The sequence below is a fragment of the Centroberyx gerrardi genome, chromosome 4, assembly GCF_048128805.1.
Source record: "Centroberyx gerrardi isolate f3 chromosome 4, fCenGer3.hap1.cur.20231027, whole genome shotgun sequence".
Classification (NCBI taxonomy): domain Eukaryota; kingdom Metazoa; phylum Chordata; class Actinopteri; order Beryciformes; family Berycidae; genus Centroberyx; species Centroberyx gerrardi.
In genome coordinates this window covers 24,071,555-24,085,658 of record NC_136000.1, presented here as the reverse complement: position 1 = coordinate 24,085,658, position 14,104 = coordinate 24,071,555, and the positions used below count along the sequence as shown (strand labels likewise).

The 14,104-nt window shown below is 41.6% G+C and overlaps 1 protein-coding gene across 1 annotated transcript in view; it reads left to right on the top strand.

Moving 5' to 3' along the window:
• Positions 1-13,604, top strand: part of cdh13 (cadherin 13, H-cadherin (heart)) — a 221,948-nt gene extending 208,344 nt beyond the window's left edge. The window contains exon 15 of the mRNA XM_078283279.1: positions 13,528-13,604. Coding sequence (XP_078139405.1) covers positions 13,528-13,604 — 77 coding nt within the window. The remainder of the gene's footprint in view (positions 1-13,527) is intronic.
• The last annotated feature ends 500 nt before the right edge of the window (positions 13,605-14,104 follow it).

Sequence of the window (14,104 nt, the reverse complement as noted above, 5' to 3'; positions counted from 1 at the left end):
ACTTTAAGCACTGAACATTTAATCTACAATCTCAGCAGCCATTATTCAGTGAGTGAGTGAGTGAGTGAGTGAGTGAGTGATGTGGGCACAAGTTTTCCTGTGTGTGTGTCAGTATGTTGATGCATTTCTGTGTGTGAGGAGAGAGAGAGGCAGATAGATAATGATTGTGTGTCTACAAAGCAAGAAAAATATCCCTCTTGTCATTCCATATGCAATTTTAAAATCACAAACAAACAACAAGGCAGAACAAAAAGGCAGATCACTCCACTAGTATCAAGAAAATAACACCTGATTCAAGAAAATTCATGAAATAAGTTGATTTCCATTGGGGGAAAAAAGCTAAACTACCTCACTGCCATTGGCAGATTTTTTTCAATTGTACTAAGAAACATGTAATTTCATGATATTTGTTTGCTGTGTGTGTGTATGTAGGCTACGTGAGGCGTATCTCTGCTGAAAGCTGAAAGCTTTTAAATGCTGCGTGGGCGGTGAGGCTTGCCAGTTAATTCAACATGGTGGGGAACTGTACTGTTGCTCTCACCTCAGTTGGAGCGCTCCACTCCATCAGTCTCCTCAACCTCCACATCCTCTCCAGCAGCTCCTATAGCACAGCTCAGCAACACTGCCAAAAGTAGATCCATATCCTCGCTGCTCTCTGTCTTACCTCTCAACCCTCCGCTGGGGTTGCTTTTCAGACCCTTAAATAATGTATGTAAGCCTGCAGGACAGAGAGAGGGAGAGAGTGTGTTTAGTGCAGAGTGCCAACATACTGTATATCTTCTAATGCTTAGCAGACCTTTGTTTGCTGCTGCAGGATCAGGAGCTAAATCCCAGGGCTTTGCAGGGGCCTACTTTCACTCCCCTCCATTGTAAGCCTTTCTTTTGTGATCGACGTGCCACAGACACACACACATGCACTATACACACACACACACACACACACACAGTACACAAACGCTCATCCCCTCATTGCTGTGGATGCAAATGCTTGCACACACATAAACACAAACACATGCACACACACACACACACACACCCGCACACACACACACACTAGGATCTGAGATATTTCTATGCTGGAGCACTTGGACAAATGAAGTGCAGTCAGTATGTGTCACAGTAGCTATAATGACTTTTTTTCCAAAGGCAATACATTGCAATAAATGCACACAAAAAAACACACATACTCGTAAGAATAACTCATATTTTTAGAAGTAATTACAATGATGAATGCTCAGTTTATGATTGCAGTGCCAGTCACAGGTGGGAAAGCACCACAGAGATGACCACACTGCCCCCTATCAGCGCACATGTGAACTGATGTGCACAGCATTCCTGTACGTTACACGCTCCGTCTCTCTTCAGCAGCCTCAGTGTTACTCAGAATTCTGGGAGTATAAGATGTGTGGTTGCAGGCAGTGAGTAAGCCAAGATGGACGGTATGTAAATAGTGCGTATTTTTCACATATAGGTGCTGTGGGCATCGCTGGCCTTTGGAGATTAAAATGTTTTTTTTGCCCACAGTGGCCACGTGTATTTGGCTTATGAGAGAAGCGCCTGTGAAAGGAGGTGATAAAATGAAAATGTCTGTGTGAACGGATTCTGACGCTCTCACCAACATTTCCACTCATTCTCTTGCTCACACGCACACACATACACATGCACACACACCCGCTGCACCCATTACTTCCAACACTGCACTTATTCACCCTGCATATATGCTCAATTTAGAAAGGTCTACAAGCTCAAACCGCATGCTGCAATCTTTTCCATGCAGGATTATGGGCTTCAGCTATAGATTTGCCTGTAGTTGTAATGCACTGCAAGAAAAACTGCTTCTCTCCATTTCTCTGTCATTTCAGCAAGAGTAATAATGAGATGCCAAGACTGAGAGAGAGAGAGAGAGAGTAAGAGAGAGAGAGAGAGAGAGGGAGAGAGAATGGGAGGGTGGCGTAAAACAAGGCATTTACCATTAAACACAACAAACAACTCCCAGCCCAGATGCCACTAATTTACCTCCATCCTCCCGGGTTTTAGTCCTATTCCTTCTCTCTGATCCCTCGCTCTGCTTTGACAGCCACTTTTCCCCTTCCCTCTCTAGCTCTACACTAATCCCCTTCCAGCTAGTGAGGCGGGGTGTTTAGGGGCTTATTTACTCTAGTAAAAATATGGCTTTTTCACAGCTGCCTTTGAAGGGACCCCTTGTCAGAGAGTGATTTGTATGGTAGTGGGCTGAATCTGGCTTTAGATCAAGCTTTGCAGGGTTTTTGGTCTTTGAACCAAAATTGAAAAGTCTTTTTGGAAAAAAAAGTAGTATATAATTCCTTAAGGGCTATGACTGACTGAGGTAATACTTTAGAATAATGGAAGTTTAAGCCTTAACAAACTATGAGCTACTGATGTATTACATACCAACATGTTACATATATATTATACTTGACTGAGCAGTACATCATTAGTAGTTAATTCAGTTATTGTGTCTAATTCATAAGTGAAAAATGCTATTGGTAGTACATCATTTTCATTACCTAATGTCAATACATCTATAGTTAAACCTACATACTCTTCTTTAGGAACCCATGAAGTTATCATATTTGTACTAATGATGTATGAATTATTTGTTGATCATTAACAAGTAATGCTTAAATGCTTGTTTCTGAATTGTTTATGAATATAAAATTGTTGCACCAGACTGTACTCATGTTTTACTCATGCATTATAAATGATTTCTCGGTTTAACATCTGTTCAACAGTTGTACAGGTTTTTAAAGCCCCTGGTCTGAAGTTGCAACAAATAACTGTCTATAAACATTTATAAGCCATTAACAGTCTATAAACATTTATAAGCCATTTGTTGGCATGCAGGATGAAGTAGGCAATGAACAATAATATGAAGTGGCTGATTGCTACAGTTTGCCTACTGTTATTAATCAACATCATGGATGGATGCTCCCTTCAATCCAGTTGCTGTGGCCTTTGGATCTTCTTGGGTAACTTGGCCTCTAGCTCTGCTCATCTCTCCATGATACTGAAGGATCATTTTGTTGTATATTTTCATCTGCTTCACTGTCTTCCCGAGTAGGATTTCCCACCCTAAGTATGATGTAAATCAAATATGGCCGCCATGTGAAGAAAGCAAATTGCTGTCACTGCATCATCATTTCTATCTTTCCTTCATCCTGATGGTAGCAAATGGCTTACTAACATTTGTGAATGTTTGGAAAAGTACATTTGTTTTTGTTTGTTTTTTTGTCTTTAGATTAGATTTATCAATGAGTAGCAAGCACGAATGAATGAATACATTTGAATAAATATGAATACATTTACAGTAAGATTAGAAATACTTAGGAAAAGCTCACAAATGGCTTAAAAACTGTCCATGTTTGTACATGATGTTTCAGCGTTAGAGGCTGCAAAAAACAAAAAAAACGAAAAACAGAAGTTTAACAAATGTGAAATTCAGCAATTTAACATTCATAGATAATTAATGAAGCTTTTAAGCGTTATTTGTCTGTGATCAACAAATTATGTATACCTCATTTGAAAAAATAGTTTTGTATGAAGGTGTAACTATACATGTATTAACATTAGGTCATGATGGAAAATTATGTAATAGCAATCGCATTCTTTATTTATGAATCGGATATAAAATGTTAACTAGTCATTACTAATGTACTATTCACTCACAAGTACTAATATAAGTGACTTATTATTATTTAATTCATCATTAAATCCTAGTTTGTTAAGGCTCATTAACTTTCATCATACTCAACTGTTACCCAGACCTGTCCTCTCACTTCCTCTGTAATGTTTCTTCTCCACGCTGTAATGCCGCTGTTTTCATCTAACAGGCATGACATACCTGGGCTAATCAACTGTCATCCCCCCCCCCCCCCCCCCCCCCCCCAGCAATTAGAAAGGCTGGGAAACCTTTACCGATCTCTCCAGTGTCCCGTTTGATTCTCCTCTGCCTCCCGCTGCTTGTTAAATTTACATTTTACGCATTAAGCCGACGCTCTTACCCAGAGAGACTTACAGTGAGATGAGTCAATATCGCCGAATCACTGCCGTACTTCATTGCGTTATCCGTGTGTGTACTGTATGGTGAAGAGGTTGGAACCGAATGTATTCTTTCCTCTGTGGTGTTGTGAAATGGAAATAGGTGTGTTTCCACTAGTGCAGGTAGGCAGCGTTCGCCTGAGCAGAGGAGGTGTAACTATAGACTTCATACGAGGCAGGAGCTTATGAGACGTGAGAACATATGCTGGGGGTGATATGTCATACCCGCACCATGCGTGACTGCGTGTCTGTGTGCATCCATATGTGAGAGGGTTACACAAATCGACGACTGATAAAGTACATCAGAGGTGTAAAATAGAAATGATTCAAACTTTCCCACTGCCGTTCTTTATGGGAGCAGAGCACGCGGCGGTGTTGTGAGTGATCCGGCTCGCGGTAACACCACATGACTCGCTGCCACATTTACGCCCAACCAACCCTAAGGATGGTGATTATATTCAGCAACCTCTCTGTTCACCTCTCTCTCTCTCCCTTCTCTCTCCCACCTCTCTCTCTCTCTCTCTCTAATTCTCTCTTTTCATCTGTTCCTGACCCGTGAGTTCGTAGCCCGTGTCTGGGAGAGAGAGCTGAGGTGAATTGATTCGGCAATGTATTTCCATGTCAAGGCCTTGACTCTTTAGCCAGAGGGGTAGAATTGCCTCTTATATATCCAGTTCCTCATGTGAGGTGAAACAGGGCTGCCAGAGTCTCATTAGATTTGCAAAAACCAATATCTGAGGCTCGAGTGCCTCCGAGTGTTTCTCGACTTTTATTTCCTTTTTTGGGAACGCTTAGGCCTGAGCGTTATGAGAAAGGGCCATTGGAAGAAAAACAACAGAGAGAGAAAAAAAAAAAAAAATCAATAGCCCACCAGCACCCCCCCACCCCCCCTATTAGATATTCCCCCCATCGAATCAGGCACGCTTCGATCGCTTCAGAATTTTTTGAAGTGTACAGGCCAATTCATTTCAGAATGTCTGGCAAAATTATAGTTCGCATTCCTCAAGACTGCTCCCTAATCTTATTTGGAGGACACAGTGGTCGAGGGAGAGAGAGGGAGGCGGAGATGGTGGGGGGGGGGGGGGGGGGGGGGGGGGGAGGAGAACAGGGACGGAAAGAAGACAGAAAGACATATTGGCACGTCAGAAGTCGAAACGCATGATGAGTTAGTCTGACATTGACTGCCAACTTGCTAAACAAGGGACAACGGAGCTGTGACTACGACAGCAGGAGCAACAGTGCGACCCGCTCACGCACTCACAAAAGGAGCCCGAGAGGCATAATGCAACAGTAAACGCTTTAGAAAACAAACACAAGCTATGACAAATTACCACCTCCAAATTGGTTGTTTTTACACTACATTTTGCTGCATGCATTTTGCTAGATTAGCAGTAAAAGGCAAGGCTTAAAGGTAAGCCTGTTAAGTAAGGCAGAATCCTCACGGTACACCTGATCCTTTCCTCACAGTAACCACTGGATCTGTGTACTGAAACGTTGTAGTCACAGTGTACTTACAAACCCCACAGTCGGCGGAATGATATTGCGGTTGTGAAGCAGTAACCCTCTGCGACTTCTTTTATAAGCGTTCACGTAAATGTATACTGGACGTACCATACAGCGTCTTTTATCCCCTACAGGTATATTATATTATAATATATTATAACATATTACATGCATACTTAGAAGTACTGCTTATACAAGAATGTGCTTTATTATACACTACCAGTCAAAAGTTTGGACACACCATATTTTTCTTTATTTTTACTTTTTTCCACATTTTAGAATAATAGTAAAGACATCAAAACTATGGAATAACACAAATGGAATTATGCAGTGACCAAGAAAGTGTTAAACAAATCAAAACCATCTTATATTTTAGATTCTTTAAAGTAGCCGACCTTTGCCTTGATGAAAAGGCAAAGGCTTTGGAAAGAAATTCATACACAGCCATCAACTTCACTATTTATATTTGTCTAAGAAACAAATTTCAAGCATTTAAGCATAAGCCTTTAGATCAAAATGGCTTTAAGAGAATGAAAAACATAGTAGATTCAATCAGGTGTCTCCAAACTTTTGACTTCCTTGCAAAGTAATCAGTGAAGAATCTGGAAATGTATTCTTCTGTTGTGTTTTTTTATTTTTTCAAGCGTTATACCATGATCAAGTTTGAAAGCACACAGCTATAGAGGAGTGAAGTGTTTCTCCCGCTGTACTGACTGGCCTGAATTTGCCTCTTATTGACCACGGCGCAGGAGTGAAGCAGGCACTGAATGCAGTGAAGTGCTCATATCCCCTTTGAAAAGCAATCAAAAATTCCAGTAGCGCACCGTCACTTCCTCGAACTGCCTGTGAACAACTTGATAGCGACTAGACCCACAAAAGCTGTGCAGCCATTGAAATATTTGCAAACACCCACTTTGTCACCTGCTGTATGGCTTGACTGCTCAAAAGTGTTTCGCAAAATAGAGTTTTTAGGGCACAGTAGAAGTCCAATACAAGCAAGCACTCTAGCCCATCCAATCTGTAGAGGCACATGGAAATATCCCACTGGGGTTGCAGTGTGACTGTGCCGATGCTTTGAGTGTACTCTTACAGTGGAAGGCACCGGTCTCCACTGACAACAGAAACTTCCCATCTGAACTGCTCTGGACTTTGTTGGGTCTTTATGGCTTGGGCTCCAAACTCTGGCTCCGGTCATATAACTACCCATCCTGCTGTGACACGCGAGAAAATAGAGACAGAAAGAGAGAGGAGAGAGAGAGCGAGAGAGAGAGCGAGAGAGAGAGCGAGAATGCTCAGCCTTCTCCAAATATGTCAGAAATAGGGAGCAGACTAGGAGGAGATGGCTGACAGAGAGGCAATCAATAAGCTCTCACATTTCATATTGTAGCGTGTGTGCCTGTTTGTGTGCGTGTGTATGTGACAGAGTGTGTGTTGGCTGTATCAGATTTTTGTACCTACTCGTTGTAAGCAATTCCACCAGACTGATGAGACAAACTGTCACATTACCAGAGAACATAACACACGCTAAGCTTCTGTTTTTTTCTGGAACCATTTAAAACGCCGCATGGCCGGTGTTTAAAGGGGAAAATCCAGCGTCAATCAAAATTAACATGCGCTACCTCTGATGTTGAGAGGCTCAGAGTGTCTCCTGAAGACTCTCCGGTGTGAACTCAAGCAGAAACTAAGCTTGAAGATCCTCTACTGACAATGAAGGAGACCGATGTGGTGACCACCGAGAGTCCAGGCTAATTTTCTGAACATACGGGCATATTTTCCGGTTCGGAGCTGCTCACACTGCCATAAACAGAACTCATTTTGAAGTAAAAAATGTTTAAGTATTCTCTCAGTAGACGTCAGCAGCCGATTCATCTTCAGCGCGGCCGCCTCGGAAAGTGTCTCTTGATGACGTGATAAATCAAAGTCTTGCTCCTCTGTGGTGTAACTTTGGGAGAGAGTCACTTGTGTTCCCCCATATTGATTGCACTGTCTAGCGTAATGGGAATAGCACATGCTGACTCAGTTTCAGGGTGGACTTTCGCATTAAGGCCAATTACTTAGTTGCTATTGTCTAAAGGTGGACCAAGGGTGTACAATTATAACTTCTCTGTTTTGTCCTTACTGAATCATTAATGATGTGATACCATCACCTGTCCTGTGTAATTGATTGCAATTGATCTGTCTCAGTGATGACCTTGACTTTATCTCCCATCTTTTCCCCTTTCTCTCCCCGTCTCTCCCCTCTTCTCTCGCCTCCTCTCGTCTCCTCTCCTTGTTCTGTCCCCTTCCTCTCCTGTCCTCCCCTCCTCTCCTCCCCTCTGCTCTGCCACCAGGCCTGTAGATTCCGCTGAAACCTCCTGTAGTCCTTTTTGCAACACTGAAAAGCAACGACTTATCTCCCCCACGCAACCCAGGCTTTGGAGAGAAGAAGAAGATGAAGAAGAAGAAGAAGAAGAAATCTTCACACCATGACAAATCAAACAAGAAAATACACCCCACCCCCACCCCCTCACCCCCCCACCAGCACTCCTGCTGTATAACACTCCTCGGTGTTCTAAAAAAATGTCTCACCCATCCTCACCCCGCTCTCTTCCCTTGCTGTTCTCTTCCCTCCATCTTTTCTGTACCTGTTGAATCCGTCCTTCCTTCGGTTCATTCTCCCCACTATGACCCCTTTTCTCTGCCTTCTCTCTCCCCGTCACTCTGTCCCCTTGTTGCTCTACACTTCCATCTTTTATTCCGTTTTTTTTTTTTTACAGTTTTGCAAGTATTCAGTTTTGTCAGTGCACCATCACATCGGCAGACAAACTCTGGGTGTTAGCAGTGCTCACGGCGACTTGCCACATCCGTAGGAGATACTTGAAACAACATGTAGACTGGGATTGAGACTGGAACTAATGAATGCTATGAATTGACTTCATACTGGATCTCTCCTTTCCCACTCCTCCTCCCCTTTCTGCCCCTTCCCTCCACCTCTCTCTTTATCCCCACTTCCTCAAAATCCACTCCCTGTTTCCATCCCTCCTTCCCTCTGCTCCCTCTCATTCCTCCCTCTCCGGTCCCCTCTTTCCCTCTCCTTCCTCGTTCCGCCTCTCTGGATCATCATCAGCAACCCCCCGTGCATAGCCTTTGTCCCTCTATCTATCTATCTGTCTCTCTTTCTCCTTCCCTTTCAGTCTCTTTATCTACTGTATCTATATCTATCTCTCTATCTCTGTCTCTCTCTCTCTCTGTCTCTCTCTCTCTCTCTCTCGGTGGGCCAGGAAACACTACGAAGGCTGAGCTACTGTCCTGGTTGGGGAGAAGCATTGACTTTTTGATGTATTCCTTTTTCTTTTCTCGTCACAGATGACTGTGTTTGATCTTGTTTTCCCTCTAAGGAGAGAGAAAAAAAGCCTGTTTCTTTGTCTGCAGTGGTTGTGGTCTTTTAGGACAAGGTGGTAGCCATTAAGCCTTCAAAGTCAAAAAACTCTCTGGAGTCGTTTCTTCGATTTGCTTCTGTTTTTATTGCATTAGTTGTCATGGAGTGGAAAACAGTATATCTTTATAGTAACGGTGTGAACCTTAAAAAAAAAAAAAGTACTATTATATAAATATTTTATTTTTTACCATTGTATAAATATACAGTATCGATTAACTTATGTACTTTGATTGCAAGCTCTTTGGTCACCCACACACTGAATAAGTAAAAAAGAAGAATCCCTTTTTTTGTGAATTTTAGGCACTATTTCTAATGCTATCGATGTGTTGACTATTTTTAATGTAACATCTTTTTTTCGAGAATCTGTGATTGATGCAGAATCAGGAGTCTTTATTTGTCGACTGCCATGTGTTTAGGTTCTATTGTCTACCATCAGTTCTGCCCCGTCCCGCTGTCCCTCCATCCCCCATTACAAGTCACAAGAAGATGTAGAAGAAGACAACGAAGGCTGTGGATATGGTGGATAGTTTTGCTTTTTCTCTTGCGCTCATAAAAAAAAGAAGAAAGTAGTGTGTGTGGGTTTGTGTGGAAGACCCCCCTTAAAGAAAAAGATGACATTTTGAATGAGTTACGTCTGTCTTTTGCACTAATTTAATAAAGCCGTTACTGAAAATTCCCACAATGCTGTTCTGCTGTTTGTGTGTCCGCCGAGGAGCCGTTTGAGCGCCACTGTAGGGAAGTGTGCACAAGTGTTACCTTGTGTGAATGTTATTTGTGTTGATTATTTATACATCTCTCTCTGTCTAATAAATGTATTATGATTCCATCTCACAACACTTCAGATTTTTCAACTCTGTTGCAAAGATCTGAACAACGGAGAAACCTCACTGCAAACTGTCCATCTTGAGTCATTTAGTTTCATATTCAGTCTTCAAATCTTATTTTCCTTAAGACAAGTGAGAAATTGTGTCAGTGGGGTGTGATAATTCCACTTGTTTCCAATGCAGTGTGATTTGTTTCAGGAAAAAAGTGTTAATATGTAAGGCAGAATAAAGCATGTCCATGCATGGGTTGGCTAATTGGGAGGAACGGGAAGAATCCAGGTGGGCCAACGAGTGTGTGGTGGAACGCTTCAGGATGTCCAGTAATCAATTTAGGAATTGACCAACTCGACTTGCTGCCTGAAGCAACCGGTAACAGTCTGTGGTAAGTTTCACCGACCCCTCTCTCCTCTTTTATCTGTGTGTCAGACTGGCAGTGGCACACACACACACACACACACACTGCTACAGACAGTCTTACCATTAGACAAAGGTAGGCAACTGCTTTAAAGGATAAGGCTGGTGTTTTTTAATGCATTTCTTACTGTCAACAAAGCCTATGAAAATAACGAAATCAGCAATGATTTTGTTTTGCTAACAAGTCTCGTCCATGTAGCCGGTGCCCAATGCAGCCATGTCCCAGCAGCCATAGAACTCCATTGTATTAAAAAAACGATTAAAAACACGTCACAGAGCCATGCCGTTGCTCTGGCAGCATATTTCATCATCACGATGCACCGGGCCGGCCAAATTTTTCCTCAAACAACTTAATAAGCCGACCGTAAACACGTTTTCCATCTCAGGAAAGTAGTTCCGTAGCACCGAAAATAGTCCCCGGCGTAATGAAGAATTTGTTCCCATTTGAATTTGATTTGGTAATAACTACAATAGCCTGACTTTTCATGGTAACAGTTAGCGATTTATAAAATAGAAACTATGTCTTTGTGAGCTGTATTTAAAGGTTTTTAGCTTATAATTGGAGCCAATGACTTCTGGTTTGAAGGCTAAAAACGATACGTGGGAAGTCAGAAAGCAACGGGAGTAGAGCAAACACATTGTTGATTTTGTTATTTTCATAGGATTTGTTGACGGTAAGCAATGCATTAAAAAACACCAGCATTATCCTTTAAGCCCCGGCAGCCAGAGGGCCCCACAAAAGACAAGAATTTCAAGTAATTTTACTTATTTTACATCAATTTAAAAGAAATGTACTTATTTTTCATCAATTTAAAAGAAATGTACTTATTGACTCCTCTTATGATAAAAATGCTTTCAACCTTGAGTCATGGCCACCTCCACCACCTCAGTCAGGCTGTAGCAGACTATTCCACTTGACTTTAAGATCATTTCCTTTGCCACTGTACCAGTTGCTATGAGAGAAGTGAAAGAAAATGAAGCAAAGCTGCAGAGGTGAAGCCAAACGACAAAGAGAGAGGAAAATAAAAGCTTTGTTGTCAGCTATTTCATCAAAGAATTAACTGCTGCTGATGCTGAACTAGGAGCCGTGGTGAGGCCGCTTTTAGCCACTGTGGTCCTGCTGGTGGAGCAGCCTCCCAGAGGATCTAAGGACTGCAGACAATGTGGACACTTTTAAACAACTGAACTTGTAAACCTAAAATGTAGCCGTTTAGCCTAGGTTCCCTGTAATTTTAACTGTTTTTATTTTCATCTTATATACTATTATATACTATATTTATTTTTAATTTTAATATATAGTCTACATTGGGGTTTTTTATGGCTTCTCTTTTCTAGTTGTTCTATTCCATTGCATTTTCATGTGTTGTGAACCACTTTGAGCTGCATTTGCTTGCATGAAATGTGCTATACAAATAAAGTTTGATTTGATTTGATTTGATTGTTTTCTTCTAGAAATAGTACCACTGCCTCCAAGTTCAGTGAGCTCTAGTGAAGCAAATATTTGCTTGCATACATACTTTGTTCAGCCTCAACTTGAAGGTAATGTATGGAAAGGATGGATTGAAAAATCATATATACAGTATATAATCCTGTATAAACTTAGATTAAAATGTAAAAATAATGGTAAGAAGAAGAAACTTAATTTGTATAGAAGAGAGATCACTTAAACAGTGTGTCCAGTACTGTGACGTCTTTTTCCTTGGATTTTCTGTTGATGCAGTTTGAGTTTCTGTAGGTGGCTACAGCTCTTCTCTTTGTCTGTTCAGCCATGGTGGCTGTCGCTGCTCATGATAACTACCCAGTTCTTCTTCTGTTTATGCCAAACCAACCGCTGTTGTTGCTGCTTCTGGAAACATAAAACACAACACTTGAGCACCAGAGGAGAGGAAAACCTACAGTACCTCACACCAAGAGTTATTACTGAAAGCAATTTATGAAAATTGGTTTAAAAAAAAAAGAAGAAAGAAGCGGGTTGTTCCACAGCATAGGGTTTCTGCTGGAGAACACTCGGTCTCTCTGTTGTTGACTTTAGATTGTGGAGCAGACAGGACAGGAGGTCTCTGCCCGAGCACCTCAGGGTGCAGTCTGGCTCATAGGGGTTTAAAAGGTCAGTCATGTAGCTAGTGGCTGAACTATGCAATGCTATAAAAGTAATCAGTAAAATCTCAAAATTGATTCTAAAACTAACAATGCAGGGAGGCTACAATTGGGATGATAGGATCTCTGTACTGAACCCTTTTGGCAGCGTTGTGGATAAGCTGCGGGCGTGAGAAGGACTTCTGAGTGAGGCTGGAGCGAAGGGAGATGCAGGGGAAATAAGGACGTGAATGACCTTCTCCGATTCAGCTGTGGATAGCAGCGGTTTAATTTATGTAATATTTCTCAGCTGCAGAAAGCACAGCTGCACAACACTTTTAACCTGTTCGTCAAAAGTTAAATAGGAATCACAGAACACCCCAAGGTTCGTAGCTACGGGTTTCACATTAGAAGATAAAATACCCAGTTTGCTGCGGAACAATTTCAGATTCATTCTCATTAAGTTGAAGAAAGTTTTTGGACATGCAGCTCTTCATATCTAAAAGACGCTCATGTACACTGTCAAGACAGTTGTGGTCACTGGGCTTGGAATGGACATAAAGCTGGGTGTTGTTCCCAAAGCAATGGAAAGACGCATTATACTTGTGGATAATATAGCCGAGGGAGAGTGTGTACAGGGAGAACTGGATGGGGCCTAGACTAGAACCCTGTGGGACCCTGCAGGTTATGTATATGTATAGGTAGATGCAGCAAAATGTGCTAAACTGACCGACATGTTTCACGTGCAAACAAAGTCGCAACCAGCAGCCCCACACAACACTGATGATGAGGAGGAGGATGATGATGAAACAGAGGTCACACTTTATTTGAATAGTCCAATGCAGATTGGACTATCAAGTGACCATAATGTGTCACTAAAAAGTCCATTGTGTGAAAAGTAGTCCATAGACATCCAGTGTCTGGGTTGGGATTCATCTTAGGACAATCCAAATGATGTGTAACTGAAACAGATGGCAGCAGAGAGGGAGTGGGCCAAGAAACTCTTGCCATACAAGTGAACAATCTGTTGGGAACTCATATGATATGGCATGCATTGCACAACGTTATGCTGCTGTTAAAGGATTTATATGTGATTTTATTTTTTTTTTAAGTGCAAAATGTTTATAATTTGGCCACCTATATGATATGCAACAATGCATTGACTTTGCAAAGTCATTAATGGTCTTTGTTGTGTTCTGTAAGAATCTTGTTTGTTGCTGTTGTGTTTTGTAGCCACTGAGCAGAGTCTGCAGCAGGCCGAGCTACTGATGAGGCAGAGCAGGGTCCAGACAGCACAGAGGCATCTCTGAGGACCAGACAGGGAGCTCTGTTCCCCTGTGTTTTTAGAAGTGTACTGTAGATATGTTTTAATACTACTATTGCTACTACTACTACTACTACTACTACCATCAGTAGAATGATTTGAATTATTACTAAATAGATTGAAAGTGCAGAAAAAGAAATGAGGACTAAAGATGGGTGATTTCCCTCTATGCTGTAATGTAACTGTCAGCCTAAATTTGAAAATCAAGAAAAAGTTTGAACACAAACTACCCATGAGGTATTCTTCTAAGGTGCCAATAACACTAATACTATTAATACTAAGTAATTTAAACTGCAATGAAAGACTAGTTCAATTTTACATAATCAGGGTATATTGAGTACACTACATTGCTTTTTCATTGAAGACTGTTTTAAGGCTATAATAAGGGAAAATTGTCTCAGTCTACATTGTGAGCGGTGTGAATTACAGTTATTTACAATTGAGTTTCAGTGTGCAAAACTCTCTCAAAGAGCCAGAAGCCTGAAT